At 48.1% G+C, this 24,408-nt stretch overlaps 1 protein-coding gene across 2 annotated transcripts; it reads left to right on the top strand.

The window, feature by feature from the left end:
- Positions 1-4,721: 4,721 nt before the first annotated feature.
- TAC3 (tachykinin precursor 3) lies at positions 4,722-11,458 on the top strand. 2 transcript variants are annotated; one of them, XM_004006562.6, is made up of 7 exons: positions 4,722-4,859; positions 5,411-5,529; positions 7,712-7,820; positions 8,009-8,038; positions 8,528-8,581; positions 8,965-9,039; positions 11,185-11,458. In XM_004006562.6, the coding sequence occupies exons 2-6, from the start codon at positions 5,416-5,418 to the stop codon at positions 9,036-9,038; spliced, it is 381 nt and encodes a 126-aa protein (XP_004006611.1). In that variant the 5' UTR covers positions 4,722-4,859; positions 5,411-5,415; the 3' UTR covers position 9,039; positions 11,185-11,458. The 2 variants fall into 2 exon arrangements, with proteins under 2 accessions (XP_004006611.1, XP_014950275.1); XM_015094789.4 differs by having other exon boundaries at positions 7,715-7,820.
- The last annotated feature ends 12,950 nt before the right edge of the window (positions 11,459-24,408 follow it).

Consider the following 24,408-nt stretch of genomic DNA (forward strand, 5'->3'; position numbering starts at 1 on the left):
AGCCTGAAAGGGGGCTCAAGGCTGGGGGGCTCATGTGAGCAGAAGTGAGCAGGGTCCATGGCTCCATGCATGGTCCCCTCCGTCCCAAGCTCAGCACTGGACTTCCTCACACCTGCTGCCTGGTAGCCCCCTGCTTTTCCATGCACCAGAGATGTCAGGCTGCTGCCAACAGTCACCTTGCTAATCACTGCCCCACAGCTGGGGCCGACAGCTGGTGGCACTTGACAGGGGGCCGCTTCCCCACCCAGACGCTCTCATCCCCATGACTGACGTCTTCCCTCTTGCCTTCATTTGTTTTCCATGTGTCATTGACATTATTTCTTTCTTGGTTTCCAACTGTCTCACACCATCTCATTGTCCCCGTTTCTGTGGGCTCTGACTAATGTTAACAAGTAATATTTTGTATCATGCTTTAAATATCCCCCCACTTCCTCTGTATCTGTTTCCTCCTAGATGCTGTATTGTCTCAGCCTCTTCTGCTCTGGTCTCTACCTTTAGGGACCAAGCAGCTCCTTTGTTTGTAGTAAGGTGTAAATCCCCGCTTGTGAGAGCACACACATGGCTGCCTTTGTTTCTGTCTGGGCAGCTCTGTCTCCTTCCACGATCTCTGCCTTCCCTGCCTCTGCTGAGCTCACTGTGCCTTGAGAATGGGGCCTCCCTCTACCTCAGCTTCCATTAGCAGGCAGCTCACGCCCCAGGTGATCTGCTGGCGGGAGACCTGGTTATCTAATGCTCAGGGCACAAGCCAGCCCTGAGTCCTGGCACACCCTGCCTGAGCTGACATAGGGCCCAGGGAGGCAGCTCTTCCCTGTGCGTGAGGGTCTAGAGCTGTCATTGGTAAGGGGACTCTGTCCTGAGCTGGGGCTCTGGCCACCCTTCTGCTGCCCCAACAGATCCCCCATCCTTGACTTCTCAGAATCAGGCCGAGAGGGGCTGGTGACCAGAGCCTGACCGCCCCAGCTCTCCGCCTCATCTCCTGCTCCCAGGGCCCAAATTGTCGTCACTTTCCCACTGAAGTGTCTGGTCATTTTCAGAAGCAATTTCAGGAGACTCTGCAGCTGCTGCTCCCTATCCTGCTTTTCCTTTCCTAGGGCTGAAGGCACTGTCAGCTCTCCGGGCTAGGGATAGGGGGAGAGGGAGGGGGGAGGGTTCCTGACCTCCTTCCTGTCCTCTCCCATCAGTCATGTGGATGGATGCTAGTCTAAGGAAGGCATGTGGGGATCCTCTCTTCTTTACTCTCCCATCTCTCCCTCTCTCCTCCTCTTTCCTGTCTCTGCTTCTCTTCTCTTCTGGAATTCAACAGCATGTGTTTTCATCCCTTGAAGCCTATAGGGGCTGTTTCCCTACCCTTGTCATAGGGCTTGAAGTGGCTGTATCATGATGGGAGAAGCTGAAGTTCTGCCTCCCACTCCCCATCACCAGTCCAGCTCTCTCAGTCTTGGCTGTTTGAGCCTCTGATAGGCGCAAGTCATCCCAGTACCCCCTAATCCCAACGAGGAGTCATTCTGCTGTCTCGTGGCACAGACCAGCTCTCACTCAGCCCTCCTGGCTCGGCCCCGTTCTGCGGCCGGCTCTGAGGGACTCCTGTTCCTCGCGCTGCAGGTTGTTTCCCAGCTGTGTGCTGGCCAGCAGGTTTGGCATCCTTCCATTCCTCACCGGTATCTCTCCACCCAGTGTCACCTGTGGCTCTAGCCCCTCCCACAGCATCCCGCAAAACCCCTCTAGGATGTTGAAGGGGTCCACGTGTTGCCCTGCAAGCTGTGCACGTGGTGGACATACACAGGTCATCTCATGTGCACAAGTACATGCTCCACCTCGACCCCCGGGATGGGCTGACGAGCCCTTCTCATCTCAGCTCCCCCATTTTCTGGCCTCACCTCCAACCTGAATCAGCAGTAAAGAGAGGGGCGGGACCCAGAGGGGATCTTTCTAGGGATTCTGCTCCTCTAGGTCAGTGACAGTGTCTGAGACGTGGCTCAAGTCGCAAGTGTTCAAAGGAAAAAACACCCAGCTTCTTTGCAGCTGCAGTACCTGCTTTACATGCTATTTGCATATGATCTGTGGGCAAAGTGAAGCCCAGCCTGTCCTTGCCTCCCTCCTTCATCACCTCTCTGACTTAGCACCAGCTCTTTCAAGTCTTTGTTAATCCCAGAGATCAAGGGGTGATCAATTCTCCCTGCCATTCCCTTGCTCCCCCCGATCCCTGGCTCCTGCCATCCTGTGAGATGCCTTATCATCAAAGGACATTATTCATGTTGGACCTTTGCTGAAGCCTTGCTTCCCTGGTACCGGGGCAGGGGGGCAGGGATGAATGGGATGGTGGAGGGCAGGAGGCTGACATAGAGATGGGACCCAGGAGACTTTAGTCCTTGGCCCTCATCTAATATGTTCTTCCTCCTGCACTGCTAATACCCTCCAGCCTGTATGGCTTGGACCTCCTTTTCCAGATTGGTGAGAGGAGGAGAGGAGGTGGGAGATGTCCAGGTCCAATTAAAAATAGCACCTGAACTTCTCAAAGGCATGAACCAGTCATATTGTTTACATGTAAACAGCCTTCCCCTTCTGCCCGTTATCCCAACCCTGAGTCCGGGGCCATGGTTTCCCCAGAGAGCCAAGTAATTAGCTGGGTAATTACATGAGGCCCCAGTGGCCTCTCACGTAATTCCATGGGGTCTCAAAGAGTGGGACACTGAGCAAATAGGCATGTAGGAACATGACCTAGCTGCTACCCTCACTTGGGGATGAAGCTGGAGTCCCGTGCAGCCAGAATGACTTCTTAGTATGGCCCAAGACCGAGGGTGGGTGGGCTGGGGAAGGAAACATTTCAGGACTCTAGCAATGCTTGAGAGGCTTTATGGAAGATCCACATGGTGGGCTGCAGCGCAAGAAGCTAGACTCAGGCTACCTTTTTTGTTTTATAAATAAATGTTTGTTGAGCGCCTATTATATGCCAAACATCATAGAGCTAGGAATCCAATAGCAAACAGATGAAAAGTCCTTGCCCTTCTAAAGATGACATTCTGGTGGGAGGTGAGGTAGATAGACTTTATAAGTAAATTTGTAGTATGTTTGATGTAATGTATGAAGAAAAGAAATGAGGGGATATGGAGAATAAAGTGGTAGTAATTTTATTAAAAATTTTCTGGCCAAGCTGAGAGGGATGTGGGACCTTAGTTTCCCAACCAAGAATTGAACCTGTGCTCCTGCATTGGGAGCTCAGAGTCTTAACCACTGGATTGCCAAGGAAGTCCCTAGTGGTAGTAACTTTAAATAGGGTGATTGGGAAAGGTGCTGGTGAGCAGGAACCATTATAATAAATATGCAACAGAGCTATGATTCTCTTCCAAATCCCAAGATATAGAAGAGCACCCGATCCCAATCTCTAGGTCTTTTCGGGAGGTGGACCCCCACCCCTCTGGGGGACCTAAGTCTCCCCTTACTGGTCAAAGTATAGACCAGTGCAGTACAATGAAGGAGAGGTTGGGAGTGAGAAACACCTGGATTTGAGGCTGTTCTCCAGGAGCTATATGTCCTGAAGCATGTGACTGAACTTTTTGAGCCTCAGTTCCTTCATCTGAAAATAGGAATGTTTCCTACTCACACAGCGGAGGTGATGAAAATCAGTTGAATTGCTCTCTGCTGAAGCTCCTTGCAAATGTTCAAGTTCTTCCTCCATTATAAATAAACACTGAGAGTGACGACTGCTCTGAAGCCGGCTTTCACTTCACCTCCCCTCATCTCCTCTGGCGGCATTCTTTTTCTCTGGGTCTGTCTCAGATCCTGACTCTGACCCTCCCCTGGGGCTCTCTTACCTTGGGGGGCTGAAGTGAGCACAGTGAAGCCTCTCAACTGTGGGGCATGAACTAGAGGCTTGAAAGTTCAGGGGAGAAGATGCCTGAGTTGTTTGGAGACAGAGTGGGGGATAAACGAAGCAAAGGAGAAAAAGAAGCAATTAAGAGATCGATGCTGGGGCAGGGGCTGGGGAGCAGCTTAGCCATGTCATCTCTCAGAGATGACAGCAGAAGGGTGGAGGTGAGAACCCTGAAAGGATGCAGCAACGTCAGGCTGGTTCAGGGGTCAAGAAATGGGGTGGGAGGCCCGGGGAGGGGCACTGGCCCTGGGAAGCGATGGAGGGAGGCAGACGCTGGAGGTTTTGCACTAGCCACTGGGGGGAAGTGCTGACCCTAAGAGGTTGAAGGGCCAGTGCGATGAGTCAGCTCCAGCTGGGAGGAGGACAGAGGGACAACTGAAGACTGGAGCGGTGCCAGACTCACCTCCCAATCATCCGGGATGGGATCTTGCTCATCCTGGTGGTGGGGTGGCGGAGGGGGCAGAGAAGGACCTGCCAGAAATTGGTTTGGCTTGGCAGTTGAGGCTGGAAGTTTAAAGGGCAAAGAGCTGATGCATGGGTATGGAGGAGAAAGAGCCCAGGGACCTCAGCTATTGAGTTGCATAAGCAACATCATTGCTTAGTGCGCCCAGCTCCAGGGCTGCTGGACTGTGAGTTGCTGGATAACCTCAGCTCACTGCTGGGTTTGTGGTGTGTGTGTGTGTATGTGTGTGTGTATGTCTGTGCGTGTGTCTGCAGCCTATATCCCCCTTCACCCCCACCAGCCTCCCGCCCCGCCAGCCACCCTGGGATTGGTGATTCTCAGCCCCTCCCCCGGCTCCCCCAGACCCTCCCAGAGCCTTTATCAGGGAGCCGGGCCGGAGTTCCTGCCACTTCACCAGTCCCTCCACTCCCTGTTTCTCCGTTCACAGCAGCAGCACCAGCAGCGTTTGTGGGGAGCGGGCAGTGCTTCCGGCCAGCTCCCTGATCCTGCTAGACCATCTGTCCCAGGCTCCAAGCTGCTCCACAGGTAGGCACAAGCCAGAGAATGTTGGATGGATAGGAGCTGGCATCAGAGGACAGGGGTGGAGTCAGGAGGGAATAAACGTGGCAGCCTTTGATCAGGGAGTGGGCTACTGGGCAGGTGAGCCAAAAGAGGCAATAGGGGTTGATGTAGTGATGCCTGGAGCCTGTGTGTACAGACTGATTCTTCCAATATTTAGAAAGTTTTGGCCTAAGCCTTAGGGTATCTAGGGCTGGAAAATAGCATTCAGGATCCCTCCTCCAGCTGACGAACAAAATAGACCCGTGCAGGTCCCGTCAGTCTATTATCTTCCTGGGGAGCTGGAGCCCCTGGCATTGTTGGCCGTTGCTCATTGCCAGGTGCACAGACTGGGGGAACACGTGATAGAGGCCGGGAGACTGAGCCCCTCCAGCTCAGAGACTCTCCCTGACCAAGGCTGGGGTGGGAGAGTGGGGTCTGGGGAGGCAGGGTACTGGTGGTGAGTGCCTCCTGCATTTGCACCTGAGTTGCGTCCTCCTCCTCCCTGCCTCCCCTGTCCTGTCTCTCTGTCCTCCTAGGCATCATGCGGAGTGCCCTGCTGTTTGCAGTCATCCTGGCCCTCAGCTTGGCTCGGAGTTTTGGTGCGGTCTGTGAGGAGTCACAGGAGCATGTGGGGCCCGGTGGGGGTCACAGCAAGGTAAGGCTCCCCCTCTGGTTTGCCACCCTGGCAGAATACCAGACACCATCATGGGGGCCACACTCTGCCTGTCCCACCTCTGCAGTGAGGAAGGTGGGGTGGGTGGGTGGGGAGTTACTTGGATTATCCACCAGAGGGCTGGACTGCCCTGCCTCTCTGGGGGCCTCATGTTCTCTCAGTATGTCTGTCAGTGTCTCTGTCCGTCTGCATGTCTTTGACACCTTGTATGTAAAAGGTGCCCCACTGAAACATTGTTTGTTTGATTGTCTGGTGACCTGGTGAGCGGATGGTGCTGGATAAGGTGGTCTCAGGTTCTGTCCCTTTGCAGGGGGGCAAGTCTTCCTCACTGCCCAGATGATATGAAACGGTCAGAATTTCTCTCCCAAATAGTTGTTCGTATTCTTTGTTACCTGTCAGTTTTATGTATTGTGTTGTTTTAAAAACTCACATAAATTCCCTTATCATCTGCTCTTCCACCGTCAGTAACCTCAGGTGCTCCTAAGATCCCAACCCTTTCTTTCCTCCTGTCCCATGTCCCCCTCTAGCCTCTGCTTAGTCAGGATGGGAAACAAAAAATCACAAAACAAGTTGGGCCCCAATTTCTGAAGTTCCTCTAAGAAAAAGAATAGGAGTTGTCAGAATAGGGGTATGGAGGGAGAACAAGGAGGAAGTCTTTTCAAGGTTTTGAAAAGACAGCAATTATATTGGTACGAGTGCTTTTAAGATGATTACAGGTGGGACTTATTACAAATTCAGCATGTGAAGTCTAACTGCCTCTCCAGCTTGGATCTGCTTAGCATCTCATTATAGGAGGTGCTCAGAGTATTTGAACAATTTGGGGAAGTGGTTGCGTGGGAAGCTGTGGGCTGGGCAAAGGGAGACATCATCAGCTTTTGTCCAGCTGGTGGGGTGTCCCAAGGCATGATGGGCTGGCAACCTTGCAGGTGGTAGCCGCTGCAGCAGCTCCAAAAGACCAGAGCCAGTTCAAAAAACACAGAGCGAGTGCCAGACAAAGGCTGGACACTGTGTTTGGAGCCAAAGTTCCAGCTGGAGACAGAATATCTGGGTCTGTTACTCTGAGACGAATGTGCTTTGTGACCTTGCCCCTCTTGTCCAGTGAAAGAGAGGTTGCCTTCCTGCCCCTTCTCCCTACAGGTCCATGAGGATGAGAGAAATTGGGATGAGATGGGGGTAGGATGTATGTGTGCCTGGGCAACCAGGTTGGCATGTGTGAAACCACCAAGATGATTAAGAACCCCTGCTCAGCATCAGGGCTACAATGGGGTTTAGCTGTGGAGGGGAAGAGGCTTCATTCTGAGCATGCTGCCTTCTGAAATTCTAAATCTGGGGCGGGGTGGTGGGGAGAGAGACAGAAAACCACAGGCAGAAACCAGTGGAAAAGAGAGGGAGCGGCGGTGGGGAACACAGGAAGAGAAACACCCACGGACTCAGTGGAGAGTAGGGCGATTCCAGGATGGCTGGCGGCCCCGGGTGCCTACACCCGCGTGTCCCCAGGACCAAGTCCTGTCTGTGGCTCAATCATGGAGCACAGACCAGAGCATACTAGCTCTGTCTGATGAACCTTTCTCGGAAATTCCTGGCTCGCTCGATTAGTGGGGCAACTGTATCCTTGGTCAGATTGGTTCCGGATGTGCCAGGGTGAAAAAGAACCAAAGGCCCTTTTCACTGAGAGGTGGCAGGAGCTGTGAGGGGGCCTCAGGAGTCTGTCCCCTTTGAGCTTGGGAGATAGCATGACCAACTATCCTGGTTTTCCCAGGACTGTCCCAGCTTGAGCACTGAAAGCCCCACACACCTGGGCAAACTGGGACAGTTGGTCGGCCTACAGGGATACCCAATGTGTTCCCTCTACATGTGTCTCCCAAATCTTGCTGTGTCTATAAATCACCTGGGAGCCTGGTTAAGACTCAGATTCTGTCTCAGTTGGTCTGGTATAGGACCAAGTTTAGGTATTTTTAACAAACTCCCAGCGGTTATGCTGCTAGTCCACAGACTACAATTTGAGAGCCCACTTCTCTTCTAGTGTGACCCAGAGGAAATCCGGAAAGAAATAGGATGTCAGGTTCAGCTGTGATGAGCTCAGGAAGAGGCCATTCTTGTGGGAAAAGAGTGAGAGGACTGGGGCTGAGCCTCCTCCTTGGCCCTCTTTGTCTCTCTTTGCCAGAAGGACTCCAATCTCTACCAGCTGCCCCCATCATTGCTCCGGAGACTCTATGATAGCCGCGTGGTCTCCCTGGATGGATTGCTCAAGATGCTGAGCAAGGCCAGCGTAGGTAGGATACAGCCCCAGGGAAAGGGGTTTGGGGGGCAGGATTCTGAAGATTAAATAGATCTTGGAGGCCCTTCAGGAGGGGAGACTGGAGATGGCTTCATGAATGATTGAGGGTTGTGATCTGAACCCCCTCCAATCGTCTCTTTGCAGAGCCCATCCCCCAGTTACATGCTTGTTCTTGGTTCACAGGTCCTAAGGAGTCGCCACTTCCCCAGAAACGTGAGTAGCCTCCTCTCCCTCCCGACCTCTGCTGACCACTTGCCCAGAACTCCATGGGCACAGGGCCCAGTGACTATTTTGGCTGGCCCCGCTTCCACTGGTGCACACAGCATCCCAGCTGCAACTGCTCAGTCAGCCTCTACAGAGTGTGAGATGCCCCTGTGGGCCAGAGGATGCAGGCGTGGGGGGCCTGGTGCGGTCTTCCTCCACGGGCATGGTGGTGCATTTCAAGAGGATCTCTTGGTGGCTGTGAAGATTCTAAATCAGGCACCTGCTGGGTGGGAGGATTTTAGAGCTCTTGAAAGGTGGGGGAGAGGGAGGTAGACAGAGAGGGTGGGCTAAGGGGATAGCCTGCTAACTGGGGAGGCAAGCTGTGGTGGGATACAGAAACAGAAACCAGAACCCAACCTCAGAAGTCTTGACACCTGTCTGGGGAAAGATATCAACCCCTCATCGTGATGGTTGACCATGTTGGCCCTTTTTATGCAGGTGACATGCATGACTTCTTTGTGGGTCTCATGGGCAAGAGGAACCTCCAGCCAGGTAGGAGCATGGTGGAAGGGCTGGGGTGCTGGCAAAGGTGTAGCAGGAGTCATCTGCTTCACATTTGTCAGTGGAGGGAAAGACAGGACTTTCCCTAGCTACAGTGAGGGCTCCTCCACCCCTCGACTCAATCAGCTTGGACTCACAGTCCAGCCCTCCCCAGGAGCAAAGCAGGGAGACCTTTCTAAGAAGGTCCTGCTGCAGCTGGGAAAGGGTCAGAGAGGCTTTGCTTGCCCCTCCCCCATTTCCCAAACAGAGAGTCCCTCTTCTTCCTAACTCTGTCTTCCAAAACTGTCCTGCATAGCCAGCCCTTTGCTTTTGGGTTAGGGTGGCGGTCATAGTCAGAAAAATCCCTCCTAACTACACACTTTACATCCCCCCAGACACTCCTGTTGATATAAACCAAGAAAACATCCCCAGCTTTGGCACCTTTAAGTACCCACCCAGTGTGGAATGAGGTAAGGACTTAGGGTGAGGAGAAGGGATTGTGGGTATGTGGTGGGGTAGGAGGGGTGTTGCCAGAGGATCATTTCCTCTGATGCTACGGGCATTAGTGCTCATAATTAATGCCCTAAATACATCCCAACACTTAGAAGTGTGTGCTTGTCTGTGACTACACACACACGTGTGTGTGCACACAAACACACACACACACACACACACACACACACACACCCCTCTTTCTCATCTCTTTCCAGCCTCATTGATCCCGGCTTACAGGAGTGAGTGGGGGGAAATGGCAAGGGGAGGTTTTCCCCTGGGGTTTCTTTGATGGACAGCTTCTGTTGTTTGGACTCTATTCTCTTGTGATTTGTGCAAAAGATGGAGAGATCATCATTGGATAATTATAGGTACCACATTTATTCGCACGTGAAGCATTTTGCTTCCCAGGGAGGCTGAAACCATCCAGATCATCCTGAATCTTGGGTTACTGGGTCCACTATAGAGTTCTTTGCAAGGATGATTCTTGCGTTTCTTTCTAGAAATGCAAGAAAAACCTCTGAAATCTAATGAGGAGTGGCTGGAAACTGTATCATAATCGCTCTGTATAGAGTAATGAATAAGAGCATGGCCTGACTTTGAATCCTGGGTCTGTCACTCACTAGCTGTGTCCCTTGGCCAGGTTATATAATCCTTCTGTGCCTCTGTTTCCTCATCTGAAAAGTGGGGATGATAATATTATCTCACAGGGCTGTTGCTTTGAGTCTAGGTCAAGTGTTCAGAACAGTGCCTGGCACACAGCATTGTACTTTGGCTTCACTGTGACTGTCGCAGTCTGGGAGGTGTAGGGAAGGTTCGTTCCAGTGTTGCCTCAGTGGGCTCTGGTCTGTCTGTCTGAAGTTGTCTGGGCTGGACCCTAGGCCTGAGTGGGCTGACAGTTCTTCCACTTGGTATGTGAACGTGAGTCCCCCCGGGGGAAGTGTCTTGTCAAAATGCGGAACCATCTTCCTCGACACCAGCTTCCCACACATAGCTCACTGATGGCTTTCTTTGCACCAGCTTCCCAAGAATGGTGTCGGGGGAAGCAAAGGGAGGGGTCAGGAAGCCTCTGTCTTCCTAGAGACTCCTGCCCCTCTCCCTGTGGCCCTGTTACCCCATCTCATTGGTTTCAGGGGAGACCCAAGGACCAGGAGCTGGCTCTCAATGAGACTTCCTGTGCATGACTCCCAGGCCCAAAGTCATGACTGTGCCCCCGATTCAGTGTTGGGTGAGGGGGCACAAAAAGCTGTAATAACCGTAACTCGCTGATTACATGGTACTTACTGTATCATTTTGCCCTCATTAGATTGTTATTTCAGTCTTGCCGACGGCCAGATAATTATACGGGCAGCTATATCTGGACGACATACTCTCCCCAACGTTATGCATAGGCCATAAAGATAATTACAGTGCAATTTTGCCATAGTATTTTATACAGATGGCAGAAACAAGCACATTATAGAAATCTACTTGTAATGCTTTCTGGTGAATCTAGGGTTTTTTTGAGAGACTGAGCTCATAATTGCAGCCCTCATAATCTCACCATGGATGGCGCATTCTGAACCTGTTAGGTACTGGGGAGAATAGACTCAAGGCCCCTGGGGGGTGGCATGTAAAGATTAGATGAGATGGATCAACACAGATCATCATGCTGTCTAATTTCATTCATGTGAAACTGCTGAAAAAGGAAGTGATCCCTAGACCTGTCCTTCCTCTGGGAGGTTTCTGGAAAGAGGAGGAGGGACTGGGTGAGGCCAGGGGAGCATTAGCTCCAAGCTGCATTGGACAGGGCTGTGTGTATGTCCGGCTCGTAGGGATGCCAGGATGATATGAAGTTTGCCACTACGTCTTTCTGTGTGGGCCCCTCAGACCACACACATGGTGTTTATGAAAGGGTAGTGTGATGCACATGGGAGCTGGGAAGACGCAAGCAACTGTAGCTAGTAGAGTTTTTCAATCCTCTAGTTCAAAGGCTATATGGAGAGCTGAGGGCTAAGGCTTCCATTCTATCTACTGCTCCCTTACAGAGGCCCCTCCCTTTCTCCCCCACCTCCCTGGTAGGTGATTGCTGGGAGTTTTAAGGACAGAGATGTGATCTGATTTTCTTTTTTTTTGGTCCTCAGCACTCCTCTCCTGGACTCCTGGGCTACATCGTGAAGACACCCACCCCTAGATGCAAACGCTTCTATTTCCCTTCCTTCTCCCCACCCCTGTAACACTCTTGTGCTTTGACCCCTTTCTTCTCTCTGTCCCACTGGCTGCAGAAACTGCCTTGTGAGCATCCCCAGTCCCTGTAACAATTGACTACAGATTGCCCGGGAATTTCTGTAGCATCCTACAAATATGATGTCTCTCTCTATTCTTCAACAATAAAGGATTTTTACATATTATGACCTATAGGATGTATTTGGTTGGTGGATGGGTTTTTCTCTTTCTTGACTCTTTTGGTTGTATCATACACACACACACATATGATACACATACTTATATCATATATAAATGGAAGTTTCTTTATTTTGTACACATGTCAATTTTCCCAACAGTGTCTTACTCATTGCTTCATATAGTTAGTATGGAAAGATTTATTTAGTGATTGAAAGAAGAAATGAATTTGTAAGATGGTTTCTAGCACTCAAAGACTTTCATAGACCAGCTTTAGATAAAGAATAAAAACAAGGATTTCCAGGGTGGTCCAGTAGTTAAGAATCCCCTTTGAAATGCAGGGGACCCAGGTTCAATTCCTGGGGGCCGGAACTAAGATCCTGTGTGCTGAGGAGCAATGAAGCCAACGTGTAGTAACTACTGAGCCCGAGGGACACAAGGGAGTCCGTGCACCACAAGGAAGTATCCTATATGAGGCAAAAAAGACCCCGCATGTTGCAACTGAGACCTGATGCAGCCAAGTAAACAGATAAATATTAAAGAAAAACCAGATATTCTGTATTTCCAGGATGGGCCTGGGAGACATTAACCCCTGACTCCTACTCTGTAGAGAAAGGAGATGGGGATGATGGCTGTGTAAAGACCCAGCCCCAAAGAAGGATGCATCTGTAGCACTACTATTTCTCTATCCCCAGATCCTACGACGGGTAGTGGGATGAGATGGTGACCCACCAACAGAGTTTACAGGCTAGCAGGGCTTTGGGTCAGCAAACAGCGCTTGATCTTGCTAGGCTGGAACATAGACAGGAAAGTTACTGTAGGAGCCAAGAGGCAGGAGAGCAAGATCTCTTGAGCTTTAACTGGTTGCTTTAGTCATAAAGGGAAATGCTTATTCCCGACTCTTCTGTAATGCAGCTCTCACCAGCCTTTGTAACGGTGGTCTAGTAGTCTGCAGTGTATGTAAGGCACTTAAAGGAGGTATGTGTGGGTGTCTCTTATTAACCTGATGTGCCACCCATCGCAGTCCACAGGTCCCAAATGGGCGTTCTGTACCTTAATGGAAGAGAACAGCCTGAGAAGTCCTCAGGCTCCCTGCCTTAGCTTAGTGCAAGGGCCTTGGCCATGACCTTGAACCACCCTCATACAAAGGGCGGTGCAAAGCATTTAACAATAAATAAAATTGTTAAAAATAAACAAAAATTAAAAGATTGGTATCTGGAGATGTAGGGATGGGAGGCGTTCTGTAGGACTGAACCTTCACCTTCATCCTATGAAATCTGATACTATCTCCAGGTAGATAGTGCTAGAACATTGCTTGTTGGTGTGGGAGATCTCAACTAGGTGCTCAGCTTTCCCAAGGCTGGGAGAAGGCAGGGCCATGGAGCCAGAGACTTCTTCCTGCAGGTCCTTCACCCCAGTGAACGTTCTCTCTTCCTAGAACCTGACTAGGGCAGTTTTGGGCCCACAGCTCCATGGTGGGGACACTTACCACTTACTGTATCCCTGGTGTCTGGTTTACTGCTAGAAATCAGAGAATCTACCTGCAATAAAGGAGACCTGCGTTCGATCCCTGGGGTTAGGAAGATTCCCCTGGAGAAGAGAATGGCAACCCACTCCAGTATTTCTACCTGGAGAATTCCATGGACAGAAGAGCCTGGAGGGCTACAGTCCGTGGGGTTGCAAAGTCAGACGTGACTGAGCAACTAACCTTTTCACGTTTCAAAGAATACCCTCACCCCAAATCTTGAAGGCTTTTCTCAATGAGTTATCATGTTAGCATTTCAAAATTATCTACCTAGATTGTTTAAAAGTGGGATACGTTTTGCAGAGTCTGGGTGATTTATTTGGGTCATGAAAGCTTCTGCTCAGACTTGAGAGTCAGGCCTGTGCTTTGCCTGACACAAGTACTTTGCCAAGTAGGAGCATAAATACAGAAAGGTTGCTCTCTGGTGGGACTGACGAAAACTGCAGTACTGGGGATTCCAGGAAAAATGAAGACCAGCTTTAAATCCGATTCCTGGTTTTGTGCTTGGAGAATGTGTGAAGGAATCCTGGCCTTCTTCTTCCTATTGGAAGGATGTTGATGCCCAAGAGGGCCTTGAATTAACAAGACCTTGGCCTAATTCTGGCTTTTCTCCATTTAATTTTGTACATCTGTGTTACTGTGATTACATGCTGATTTACTTCAAAGACTTCTGTATTAAAGGTTCTAGACCCAATTCAGTGCATGTGGAGGGGGAGATCTCTCACACCAACAAACAATGCTCCAACCCTGTCTACCTGGAGATAGTATCAGATTTCACAGATTGAAGACTCAGGCCTATGGAACAACGTCAGATGCCAATCTTTTAATTTTTATTTATTAATTTAAAAAATTTTTGTTTATTTAAAAATTAATTTTATTTAATTTTATTTTTTTTTTAGTTTTTATTTTTTAAATTTTAAAATCTTTAATTCTTACTTGCATTCCCAAACATGAACCCCCTCTCACCTCCCTCCCCATAACATCTTTCTGGGTCATCCCCATGCACCAGCCCCAAGCATGCTGCATCCTGTGTCAGACATAGACTGGCGATTCAATTCACATGATAGTATATATGTTAGAATGTCATTCTCCCAAATCATCCCACCCTCTCCCTCTCCCTCTGAGTCCAAAAGTCCATTATACACATCTGTGTCTCTTTCCCTGTCTTGCATACAGGGTCGTCATTGCCATCTTCCTAAATTCCATATATATGTGTTAGTATACTGTATTGGTGTTTTTCTTTCTGGCTTACTTCACTCTGTATAATCGGCTCCAGTTTCATCCATCTCATCAGAACTGATTCAAATGAATTCTTTTTAACGGCTGAGTAATACTCCATTGTGTATATGTACCACAGCTTTCTTATCCATTCGTCTGCTGATGGACATCTAGGTTGTTTCCATGTCCTGGCTATTATAAACAGTGCTGCGATGAACATTGGGGTACATGTGTCTCTTTCAATTCTGGTTTCCTTGGTGTGTATGCCCAGCATAAAATTGGAATATAGTTGGGTTACAATGCTGTGTTAGTTTCTGCAGTATAGCAAAGTGAATCAGTCATACATATACATATATCCACTCTTTTTTATATTCTGTTCCCACATAGGTCATTCAGTTCAGTTCAGTGTTAGTCGCTCAGTCATGTCTGACTCTTTGTGACTCCATGGACTGTAGACTGCCAGGTTCCTCTGTCCAGGGGATTCTCCAGGCAAGAACACTGACTGGAGTGGGTAGCTGTTCCATTCTCCAGCGGATCTTCCCAACCCAGAAATCAAACCCAGGTCTCCTACATTGCAGGCAGACTCTTTACTGTCAGAGCCACCAGGGAAGGCCATATAGGGCATTACAGAGTATGATAAAGTTCCCTGTGCTGTACAGTAGGTTCTTATTAGTTTTCTATTTATATAGAGCAATGTCTATGTGTCACTCCTAATCTCCCAGTTTGTCCTTCTCCTCCTTTCCCCCTTGGTAACCGTAAGTTTGTTTCCTACATTGTGACTCAATTTCCGTTTTATTAATAGGTTCATTTGTACCATTTTTCTAGATTCCACAAACAAGTAATATCATGTGATATTTCCTTTTTTACAGTTTTATTTATTTATTTTTGGCTGTGCTGGGTCTCCCTTGCTGCATGAGGGCTTTCTCTAGTTAGGTGAGCAGGGGCTGCTCTCTAGTTGTGACGCGCAGGTTTCTCGCTGCGCTGGTGTCTCTTGTTGCAAAGCTTGGGCTCCAGGGTGCACAGGCTTCAGTATCTGCTGCACTCAGGCTCAGTGGCTGTGGCTTGTGGGCGCTAGAGTGTGGGCTCAGTAGTTGTGGTGCATGGGCTTAGCTGCCCTGCAGTACATGGAATCTTTCCAGACCAGGGACCAAAACCATGTCCCCTGAGTTGGCAGGTGGAGTCTTAACCATTGGACCATGAGGGAAGTCCACTTTTTCTTTTTTGTGTTTGTATCTATTATAGTTTTGGGATTTGCTGTTCCCATGAGGTTTTGATTTAGCAGTCCACATATGCACAAGGTTGCTTTAAGTTGTTGGTCTCTTTCCTACCTGGAGAAGTTCCTTTAACATTTATTGTAATGCTAGTTTTGTGGTGCTGAATTCTCTTAGCTTTTGCTTGTCTAGAAAGCTTTTGATTTCTCCTCCAAGTCTGAATCAGAGCCTGGTGCAGAGTATTCTTTGTTGTAACTTTTTCCCTTCAATTATCACTTGAAATATGTTGTGTCACTCCCTTCTGGCCTGCAGAGTTTCTGCTGAGAAATCAACTGAAAACTTTATGGAGATTCCCTTGTATGTTATTTGTTGCTTTTCCCTTGCTGCTTTTACTATTTTTCTGTTTATTTAATTTTGTCAGTTTGATTACTATATGTCTTGGCGTGTTCCTCCTTGGGTTTATCCTCTATGGGATTCTCTGCACTTCCTAGACTTGAGTGGGTGCTTCCTTTCTCATGGTAGGGAAATTCTGGCTATAATATCTTCAAATATTTTCTCAGACCCTTTCTCTTCTCCTTCTGGGACCCCCTATAATGCTATTGTCGGCACGTTTAATATTGTCCCAGACTGTTCTTTTCTGCTCTTTTCATTCTTCTTTCTGTATTCTGTTTTATGGCAGTGATTTCCACCACTCTGTCTCCCAGCTCACTAATTCGTTCTTCTGCCTCAGTTCTTCTGCTGTTGATTCCTTCCAGTGTATTTTTCATTTCAGTTATTATAGCATTCATCTCTGTTTTTTCTTTAAATCTTCTAGCTTTTTGTTAAACATTTCTTGTATCTTCTCAATCTGTGCCTCCACTCCCCCCACGCCCCATGCCGCCCAAGATTTGGATCATCTTTGTTATCATTGCTCTGATTCTTTTTCAGGTAGATTGCCTATCTCCTCTTCATTTAGTTGTTCTTGTGGGTTTTTCTCTTGTTCCTTCATTTGCAACTTATTTGTCATCTCATTTTGTCTCACTTTCTGTATTCATGGTCTCTTTTCCATAGGCTGCAAGATCATAGTTCCTTTTGCTTCTTGTGTCTGCCCACCTTAATTGGGGTGAGGTTGGTCCAGGGGCTTGTGTAGACTTCCTGGTGGGAGGGATTGATGTCTGCCCTCTTGTGGGTGGAGCCAGGTCTTATCCCTCTGATAGGCAGGGCCGTAAGGGGTGTATTTTGAGGTGGCTGTGAGCTTGGCTTAGCAGTAAAGAATCTGCCTGCAATGCAGGAGCTTCAGGAGACACATGTTCAATCCCTGGGTCAGGAAGATCCCCTGGAGAAGGAAACAGCAACCCACTCCAATATTCTTGCCTGGAGAACCCCATGGGCAGAGGAGCCTGGCAGGCTATAGTCCATGGGGTCACAAGAGCGACTAAGCCACTGCCATTCCTCCTCTGGAGTTGTTCACCTGTAGGTGAGCTTTGTAAGCTTTGTGGTGGGCTTTGTGGTGAGCTTTGTGAGCCCATTGTGCGAGCTCTGTTTACACTGTTGTTGGCACTGCTCTCAGCCCCACCTTAACTGTGGGTATGCTGGCAATTGACCCTATGTCTTTCAGATATTATTTTCACCAGACCACCAGCATAGATCCTCTGAAGTCAGATCCCAGGATACCAGTATTCATGGATCTGGACTCTTTGTGCTATAGGGGCAGTTCAAACTCTAGCCTGGCCCACCCCCTCCTTGTATGTGCCCACAAAATCTATAGGTGCTAAAACTAGGCCCATCTTGGCTGCAGGAGCACGCGTGGCCCATTCAGATGTTCTGTAGGTGCCTGAATTTACAAACTCGGTCACATGGGTATCATTTCAGGGTTTGTGCAGCTGCTAGGACAGATTTCAGCCTTTTTCCTTAGTTGCACAGACTCTGGAGTTCAGACCCCACTAAGGCCTACTCTCAAGGCTGCCCTGGAGCATACAAGTCTGCCTGGTGAGGAGCAGGTATGGAGGTGGTGTGGTGGCCCAGGTTGTGGGAGCTCTGGCAGTAACAGGCACACAGGGGAGCAGAAGGCCATGGGCACAAGAGAGCTGGACCCAGCGGGGGCCTTTCTTAGTGCCCAGGGAGGCAGGAGGCAGGGGCCAGCATGTGGGGGCAGAGCCTGCAATGGAGGCTCCATCCTCATTCAACAATGGTGCTTTGCTCCTACGGCAGCTGGGGTTTCCTCCTCAAGTGTTCTGGGTTGCACATGTCCTCACTCCCATCCCCTCAGGCTATCTCCTTTCAGCTAACATCAGTCCTCTCCCTGGGTTTGCTCTCCAAACCTCATGTTCCAGCCCCAGTCCCTATGTGTGTTAGCAGATACATGTCTCAGGTTAGGGGGTTCAGGGCTGTGGCAAGGACCATGTGTTTAGGTCTCACTCTGTTCTGCCTGCTACAGACGAGTTACTGCACTCTCCTCCAATAGCCCCCAAAGCTCCTCTTCTATCCCAACTGATCTCCCTGCTGTTGAGGGGGCTTCCCTGGATGCAGGAATCTTTCCACTCCTTCAGCCCCTCTCTTGAGGGGCACTGATCCAGTCCTCCTTCCTTTCTGCTTTTATTGGGCTTCCTGGTGGCTCAGATGGTAAAGAATCTGCCTGCAATGCAGGAGACCTGGGTTGGATCCCTGGTTCGGGAAGATTCCCTGGAGAAGGGAATGGCTACCCACTCCAGTGTTCTTGCCTGGAGAATCCCATGGAGAGAGGAGCCTGGTGGGCTACAGTCCATGGGGTCACAAAGAGTTGGACAGGATTGGGCACCTAACGCTTTCATTTTATCACCCTAGTCCATTCTGTAGGGATTTTTCTTGTCCTTTTGGGCATCCATGGTCCTCTGTTAGTGTTCAGTTAGGGTTCTGCGAGAATGTTCCATTTATAGATGTAGTCTTGATGCATTCGTGGGGAGAGATGAACTCCACATCCTCCTACTCCGCTGCCATCTTGACCTCTGCAGATGTCAATCTCAAACCCAAGTTGTTAACTGTCTACAGATTGGAGGGTCCCACAACTCTCTCATGTTCCACTGATTTGTTACTGTGGTTGATAGAACTCAGGAGACCTGTTTACTCACAGATCACCAGTTTATTATAAAAGAATATAACTTGGGAACACCAGATGGAAGAGATGCATGAGGCATGGGGAAAGGGGTGTGGAGCTTCCATGCTCTGAGCATGCCACGTTCCTCTCTTTGAATGTCTACATTTTCACCAATCCAGAAGCACTCCAAATCTAGTTCTTTCAAGATTTTATGGATGAGTCATTACATAAGTATGACTGATTAAATCATTGACCAGTGATAAGTGATTTAACCTCTAGCTCCTCTTTCCTCCCTGAAGGGCAGAGGCTTGGGACCGAAAGTTCCATTTCATCATAAAATTGGTTCTCCTGGCAACCAGCCTCTATCTTTAGGTGCAGTCCCAAAGTCACCCAGTAATGTAACTAAAGACATCATTATAGCTCTCATCACTTAGGAACTTCCAATTGTTTTAGGAGCTCTGTGTTAGAAATGGTGTGCATGGTTGCTCAGCCATGTCCAACTCTTTGTGACCCCATGGACTGTAGCCCACCAGGATCCTCTGTTCATGGGATTCTCCAAGCAAGAATACTGGAATGGGTTGCCATGCCCTCCTCCAGGGTATCTTCCCAAACCAAGTATTGAATCCAGGTCTCCTGCATTGCAGGCGGATTCTTTACTGTATGAACCACCAGGGAAGCCCCAAAACATTGAAGTGGGTAGCCCATCCCTTCTCCAGGGGGTCTTCCCGACCCAGGAATCGAATGGGGGTCTCCTGCATTGCAGGCAGATTCTTTACCAACTGAGCTATCAGAGAAGCCCATTAGAAATGGTGGTGAAGATCAAATATATACATTTCTTATTATAAATCATAATATCACAAGTATAAACGATATAAACTTTAATCTACAACTTTAGCGGATGTGTAAACATGTGAAGTATGTTTACAGCACTCCAGAGATGGTTAAGGCAGTTGGTCAGAAAGACTGAACAGGCCCAAGACTCAAGTCTTGCAGCCTAATGTCTGAGTCATGCTAGAGCTTATGAGTCTACTGGTTGTGTTAACAAAAGAAACAGCCCCAAATGGAATCACTTGTACTAAGTCCCGTGTCAGTTATCCAAGACTTAATGCCTACCTTAACTGCAATTTTAGCCTCTCCCAGGAATGTGGCCTTTAACCAGGCAATCTGGAATTACCTGGAGTTACTTAAAGGAAGGAAGACAAAAGTGGATTGCCTGAGACAATCCACTCTGTTTAAGAGCAAAATTCAATTAAGTTTGGAGATCTGACTTTATTCAATGATCTATGAATCAAGTGGGCTTCCCTCGTGGCTTAGATGGTAAAGAATCTATCTGTAATGCAGGAGACCTGGGTTGGATCCCTGGGTCGGGAAGATCCCCTGGAGAAGCGAATGCCTACCCACTCCAGTATTCTTGCCAGGAGAATTCCATGGACAGAGGAGCCTGCTGCTGCTGCTGCTAAATCGCTTCAGTCATGTCCAACTCTGTGCAACCCCATAGATGGCAGCCCATCAGGCTTCCCCATCCCTGGGAATCTCCAGGCAAGAACACTGGAGTGGGTTGCCATTTCCTTCTCCAATGCATGAAAGTGAAAGGTGAAAGTGAAGTCACTTAGTAGAGTCCGACTCTTCACGACCCCATGGACTGCAGCCTACCAGGCTCCTCCGCCCATGGGATTTTCCAGGCAAGAGTACTGGAGTGGGTTGCCATTGCCTTATCCACAGAGGAGCCTAGCGGGCTGCAATCCATGAGGTTGCAAAGAGTTGAACATGACTGAGCTTCTAATTGTATCTTATTTGAATCAAGCGGCATTCCATCTGGTAAATAGAAAGGTGCTCTAAAGAGTTGTTTAAAGAAGAAGTTTTAGAAAGCAGAAAGACGATGGGACAAGGAAGTCACAAATAAAAGAAAGGATTGTTTCATATAAGACCACCTTCCTCTGGGGGAAGGTAAGTGTCTATGAGGTGATTACCTCACTTGTGCTGGCTAGGTAATTTCACATCAACCGATTAAAAGTCATGTTCCAGGGAGAGGCTGAAATAGCAATTAAGATTGTTTTGCTGGCATAGTGCTTAGTACAAGTGACTCCATTTTGTGCCTATTTCTTTCTTTTTTTTTAAAGAACTCTTTGATAGAAACTTCCTTTTCCTGGTCCCTTTTGCCTATAAAAGCCTTCTATTTTGTACCGTTCTTTAGAGCTCTTTTCTATGTGCTAAATGGGACACTGCCCAGTCCTGAATTGTTGAATAAAGCCTATTAGACCTTCAAATTTACTCAGTTGAATAGTTTTTTAAGAGATTTACTGTCAACAGTAGGACTGAAGGAGACCTCTGATGGCTTCAGACACAATAAGAAACAGGCATGGTCCCTGCAAACCCTTTTGCGTTCTCTGTCTCTTGCTGTTTCCAAGGGCCACAGATAAATTCCTCTCAGTTCTGAGCTCCACTCTGTGTCAGCCTCATAATGTAATTGGTGTTCCAATCCAGGGCAGTTCAGCTTGAGCTAGCAGATGAGTCCAGCCAGAACTCAATCCCCTAGCCCTCTGTTCAGACCATAATTCCCCGACTTGAGTGGAAAAACTCAGCGGTTGGTTTGTCCCCAGACTCCACAGTGGGAACTGCTGGCATTTAGTTTGCAGTTCCACATTTGTTTGACATCTTTCCCAGATTGCAAGCTGGGAACTGCTGGTAGCAGCTGCGGTTCCTCATTTGTTTGGAATCAGTCTGCAGCCCCCATTGTTTGGGGTCTGCTGGTTCAGTCTTTTTTCCAGTCCCCAGATTCATGGGAACTGTTGGTGGGACACATAGGGACTTTTCTTGGCCAAGCTGCAGTGACATTTCTTGGTTACTGCTGGTGTGTTAAGATGCACATGCTTATTTGTCTCTCTTAGTGTACATAAAGGCTATTGTTAACGGGAAGCTTTGAAGCCAACAAGCCGCAAAAACTGATGAGCATTTAAAAGCTGTTAGAGCGCTCATCACCTAACAGAGAGACTCCCGTTTTAGGAAAATTTGGTTATAGAATGCCAACATCAATAAAATTTCCATGCAAAGAGATATACTTGTAAAACATCACACAATCTCCAACCTAGAGGCAATTCCTTCTAGGTATTAGTTTAGCTTCAAGAGAACCAAAATCTTAGCTAAAAACATAACAGAATTCTTAAACTCCAAAGAGTGAAGCACGCCACCTTCTGGTATACCTGCCTATTTTATGTCTAAGAATGATGGTTCCAGAAGCTATAAATACCTACAAAAATGGCAAACTCTTACTAAAAACACAAAAAGTATCTAGAACAACACCCAGGCCTTCCCTATTACATCTCTATGCCAAAGCCTGTGACTGTGTGGATCACAATAAACTGTGGAAAATTTGGAAAGAGATGGGAATACCAGACCACCTGACCTGCCTCTTGAGAAACCTATATGCAGGTCAGGAAGCAATAGTTAGAACTGGACATGGAACAACAGACTGGTTCCAAATAGGAAAAGGAGTACGTCAAGGCTGTATATAGTCACCCTGCTTATTTAACTTCTATGCAGAGTACATCATGAGAAACACTGGGCTGGAAGAAGCACAAGCTGGAATCAAGATTGCAGGGAGAAATATCGATAACCTCAGATATGCAGATGACACCACCCTTATGGAAAAAGTGAAGAGGAACTAAAAGCCTCTTGATGAAAGTGAAAGAGGAGAGTGAAAAAGTAGGCTTAAAGCTCAATATTCAGAAAACGAAGATCATGGGATCTGGTCCCATCACTTCATGGGAAATAGATGGGAAACAGTGTCAGACTTTATTTTTTTGAGCTCCAAAATCACAGATGGTGATTGCAGCAATGAAATTAAAAGACGCTTACTCCTTGGAAGGAAAGTTATGGCCAACCTAGATGGCATATTCAAAAGCAGAGACATTACTTTGCCAACAAAGGTCTGTCTAGTCAAGGCTATGGTTTTGCCAGTGGCCATGAATGGATGTGAGAGTTGGACTGTGAAGAAAGCTGAGCGCCAAAGAATTGATGCTTTTGAACTGTGGTGTTGGGGAAGACTCTTGAGAGTCCCTTGGACTGCAAAGAGATCCAACCAGTCCATTCTAAAGGAGATTGGTCCTGGGTGTTCTTTGGAAGGAATGATGCTAAAGCTGAAACTCCAGTACTTTGACCACCTCATGCGAAGAGTTGACTCATTGGAAAAGTCTCTGATGCTGGGAGGGATTGGGGGCAGGAGGAGAAGGGGACGACAGAGGATGAGATGGCTGGATGGCATCACCGACTCGATGGACATGAGTTTGAGTAAACTCCAGGAGTTGGTGATGGACAGGGAGGCCTGGCGTGCTGCAATTCATGGGGTCGCGAAGAGTCGGACACGACTGAGCGACTGAACTGAACTGAGGGGCCCATCATCAAAATGCTTCTGCAGAGATTGATATCTCAGTTGTAATCAATGGGGATGATGGAAAAGAGATTGTTCTTTAAGGCTCTATGCAAATTCTTCACCGCATTGCGTCAACTCCCCTGAATTTACATCATCAAATTAGAAAGGACCTACCAGGAGGCTTTCATGATTCAGGATTTGCTTACAAGAACCTCTGCTCCTGGTTAGGAGTGAGTACAGATGAGGCTATATGATCAGGAATCTCTCAACTCTGGAAGATTTTGCTGAATGTACTGCTAGAGCAATACCTGTCCAACAAAAATCCTTCAACTCTCTAGCCAAAGTTGTTTTAGATTTTCTTTTAGCTGAACAAATAGGTATCTATGCTATGGCCACCACCACCTATCATATCTAAATTAACACTTCTGGGGAGGTTGAATTCAGCTACCTAAGATTACTGAATAAGCCACTTCAAAAGGTGATCCCTCTAAAGACCCCTCAAAAGGGTCTTTCTTTGACTGGTTTGATTTGGATTCCTTTGGGTCTTGGGGACCATGGCTCTGAAGTGCACTCCAGACATTGGGAATTGTCCAGCTTGTAATCATCATAGTAGTCCCTCTGGTGTCCTATATTCTCCTAAAAGCTTTAAATGTGTGTCCTCAGCTGCTAACCACCGAGCCAGTGATCCCTCTAAGACTGGAATGCCAAAAACGGAATCAAAAGTATGATTGACAGAAAAAACCTGTGAGCCTAAAGTCACGACCTGTGAATACCATAAAGATTCAGCCAAAAAACCTTCATGACCTGTGATCGTCACAGTAAAAGCTATGGGGAGAACTTCAGAGTGATAGCTGGCAATGGTGCTCATGCCTTAAGTTTTGAACACATCTCTCAGTGAAACTCAGGCAAAGTTTTTGTTTGATGACACATCTTGGGCAGGAACATCTGGGGAGATTTGGAGAGTAACTGCTGCACTAAAGGGTGGAAGCAGAGAAATGGAGCTCTAGAAAGAGTTGAGAAAGTAGCGGAGGAAAAATAATTTCTCCCTCTACCCTTCTAGGTTCTTGGCTGAGTAAATAATAAAAGACAGCGTAACAGGAAAAAAGAAACAGAAGTTTAACAATATGTATACTTCCTATATACACGGGAGATACCCAGGAAAACTAAGACTTTCTTGACATTATCTACCCTTCTCTTCCCGGTTCAGAGACAAATGGACATTTCCCTTGTAAACGGCTCTTACAAAAGGGTAACCTCTGCTCATTTTTCAGAGCTTCTCTGCTGCCTGCTGTTCCTTAAAAATAATCCTTATGCCAAAGAAGCATATGTTGGGGTGTCATGTTCTGCTCCCCTCCAGGAAGGACAGGCTGCCCGAAACAGGCCTGCACTGCCAAGGTGCAGTGGGATACTGTGAAATCCTTCATTTGGCGGCGCAGCTGGAAGGAGGGTCCACAATGAACTTTCAGAGGGTGGTCCACCGGGAGCTCAGCCCTCAAGTACTTGTTCTTCATTCAAACAGGCTTTGTTAAGCACCTTTCCTATGAACCAGAAGCCTGTGTGTTGGGGCGGGGGCGGGAGGGAGCAGCGGAG

Source organism: Ovis aries, chromosome 3 (assembly GCF_016772045.2).
Source record: "Ovis aries strain OAR_USU_Benz2616 breed Rambouillet chromosome 3, ARS-UI_Ramb_v3.0, whole genome shotgun sequence".
NCBI classification, from domain to species: Eukaryota; Metazoa; Chordata; class Mammalia; order Artiodactyla; family Bovidae; genus Ovis; species Ovis aries.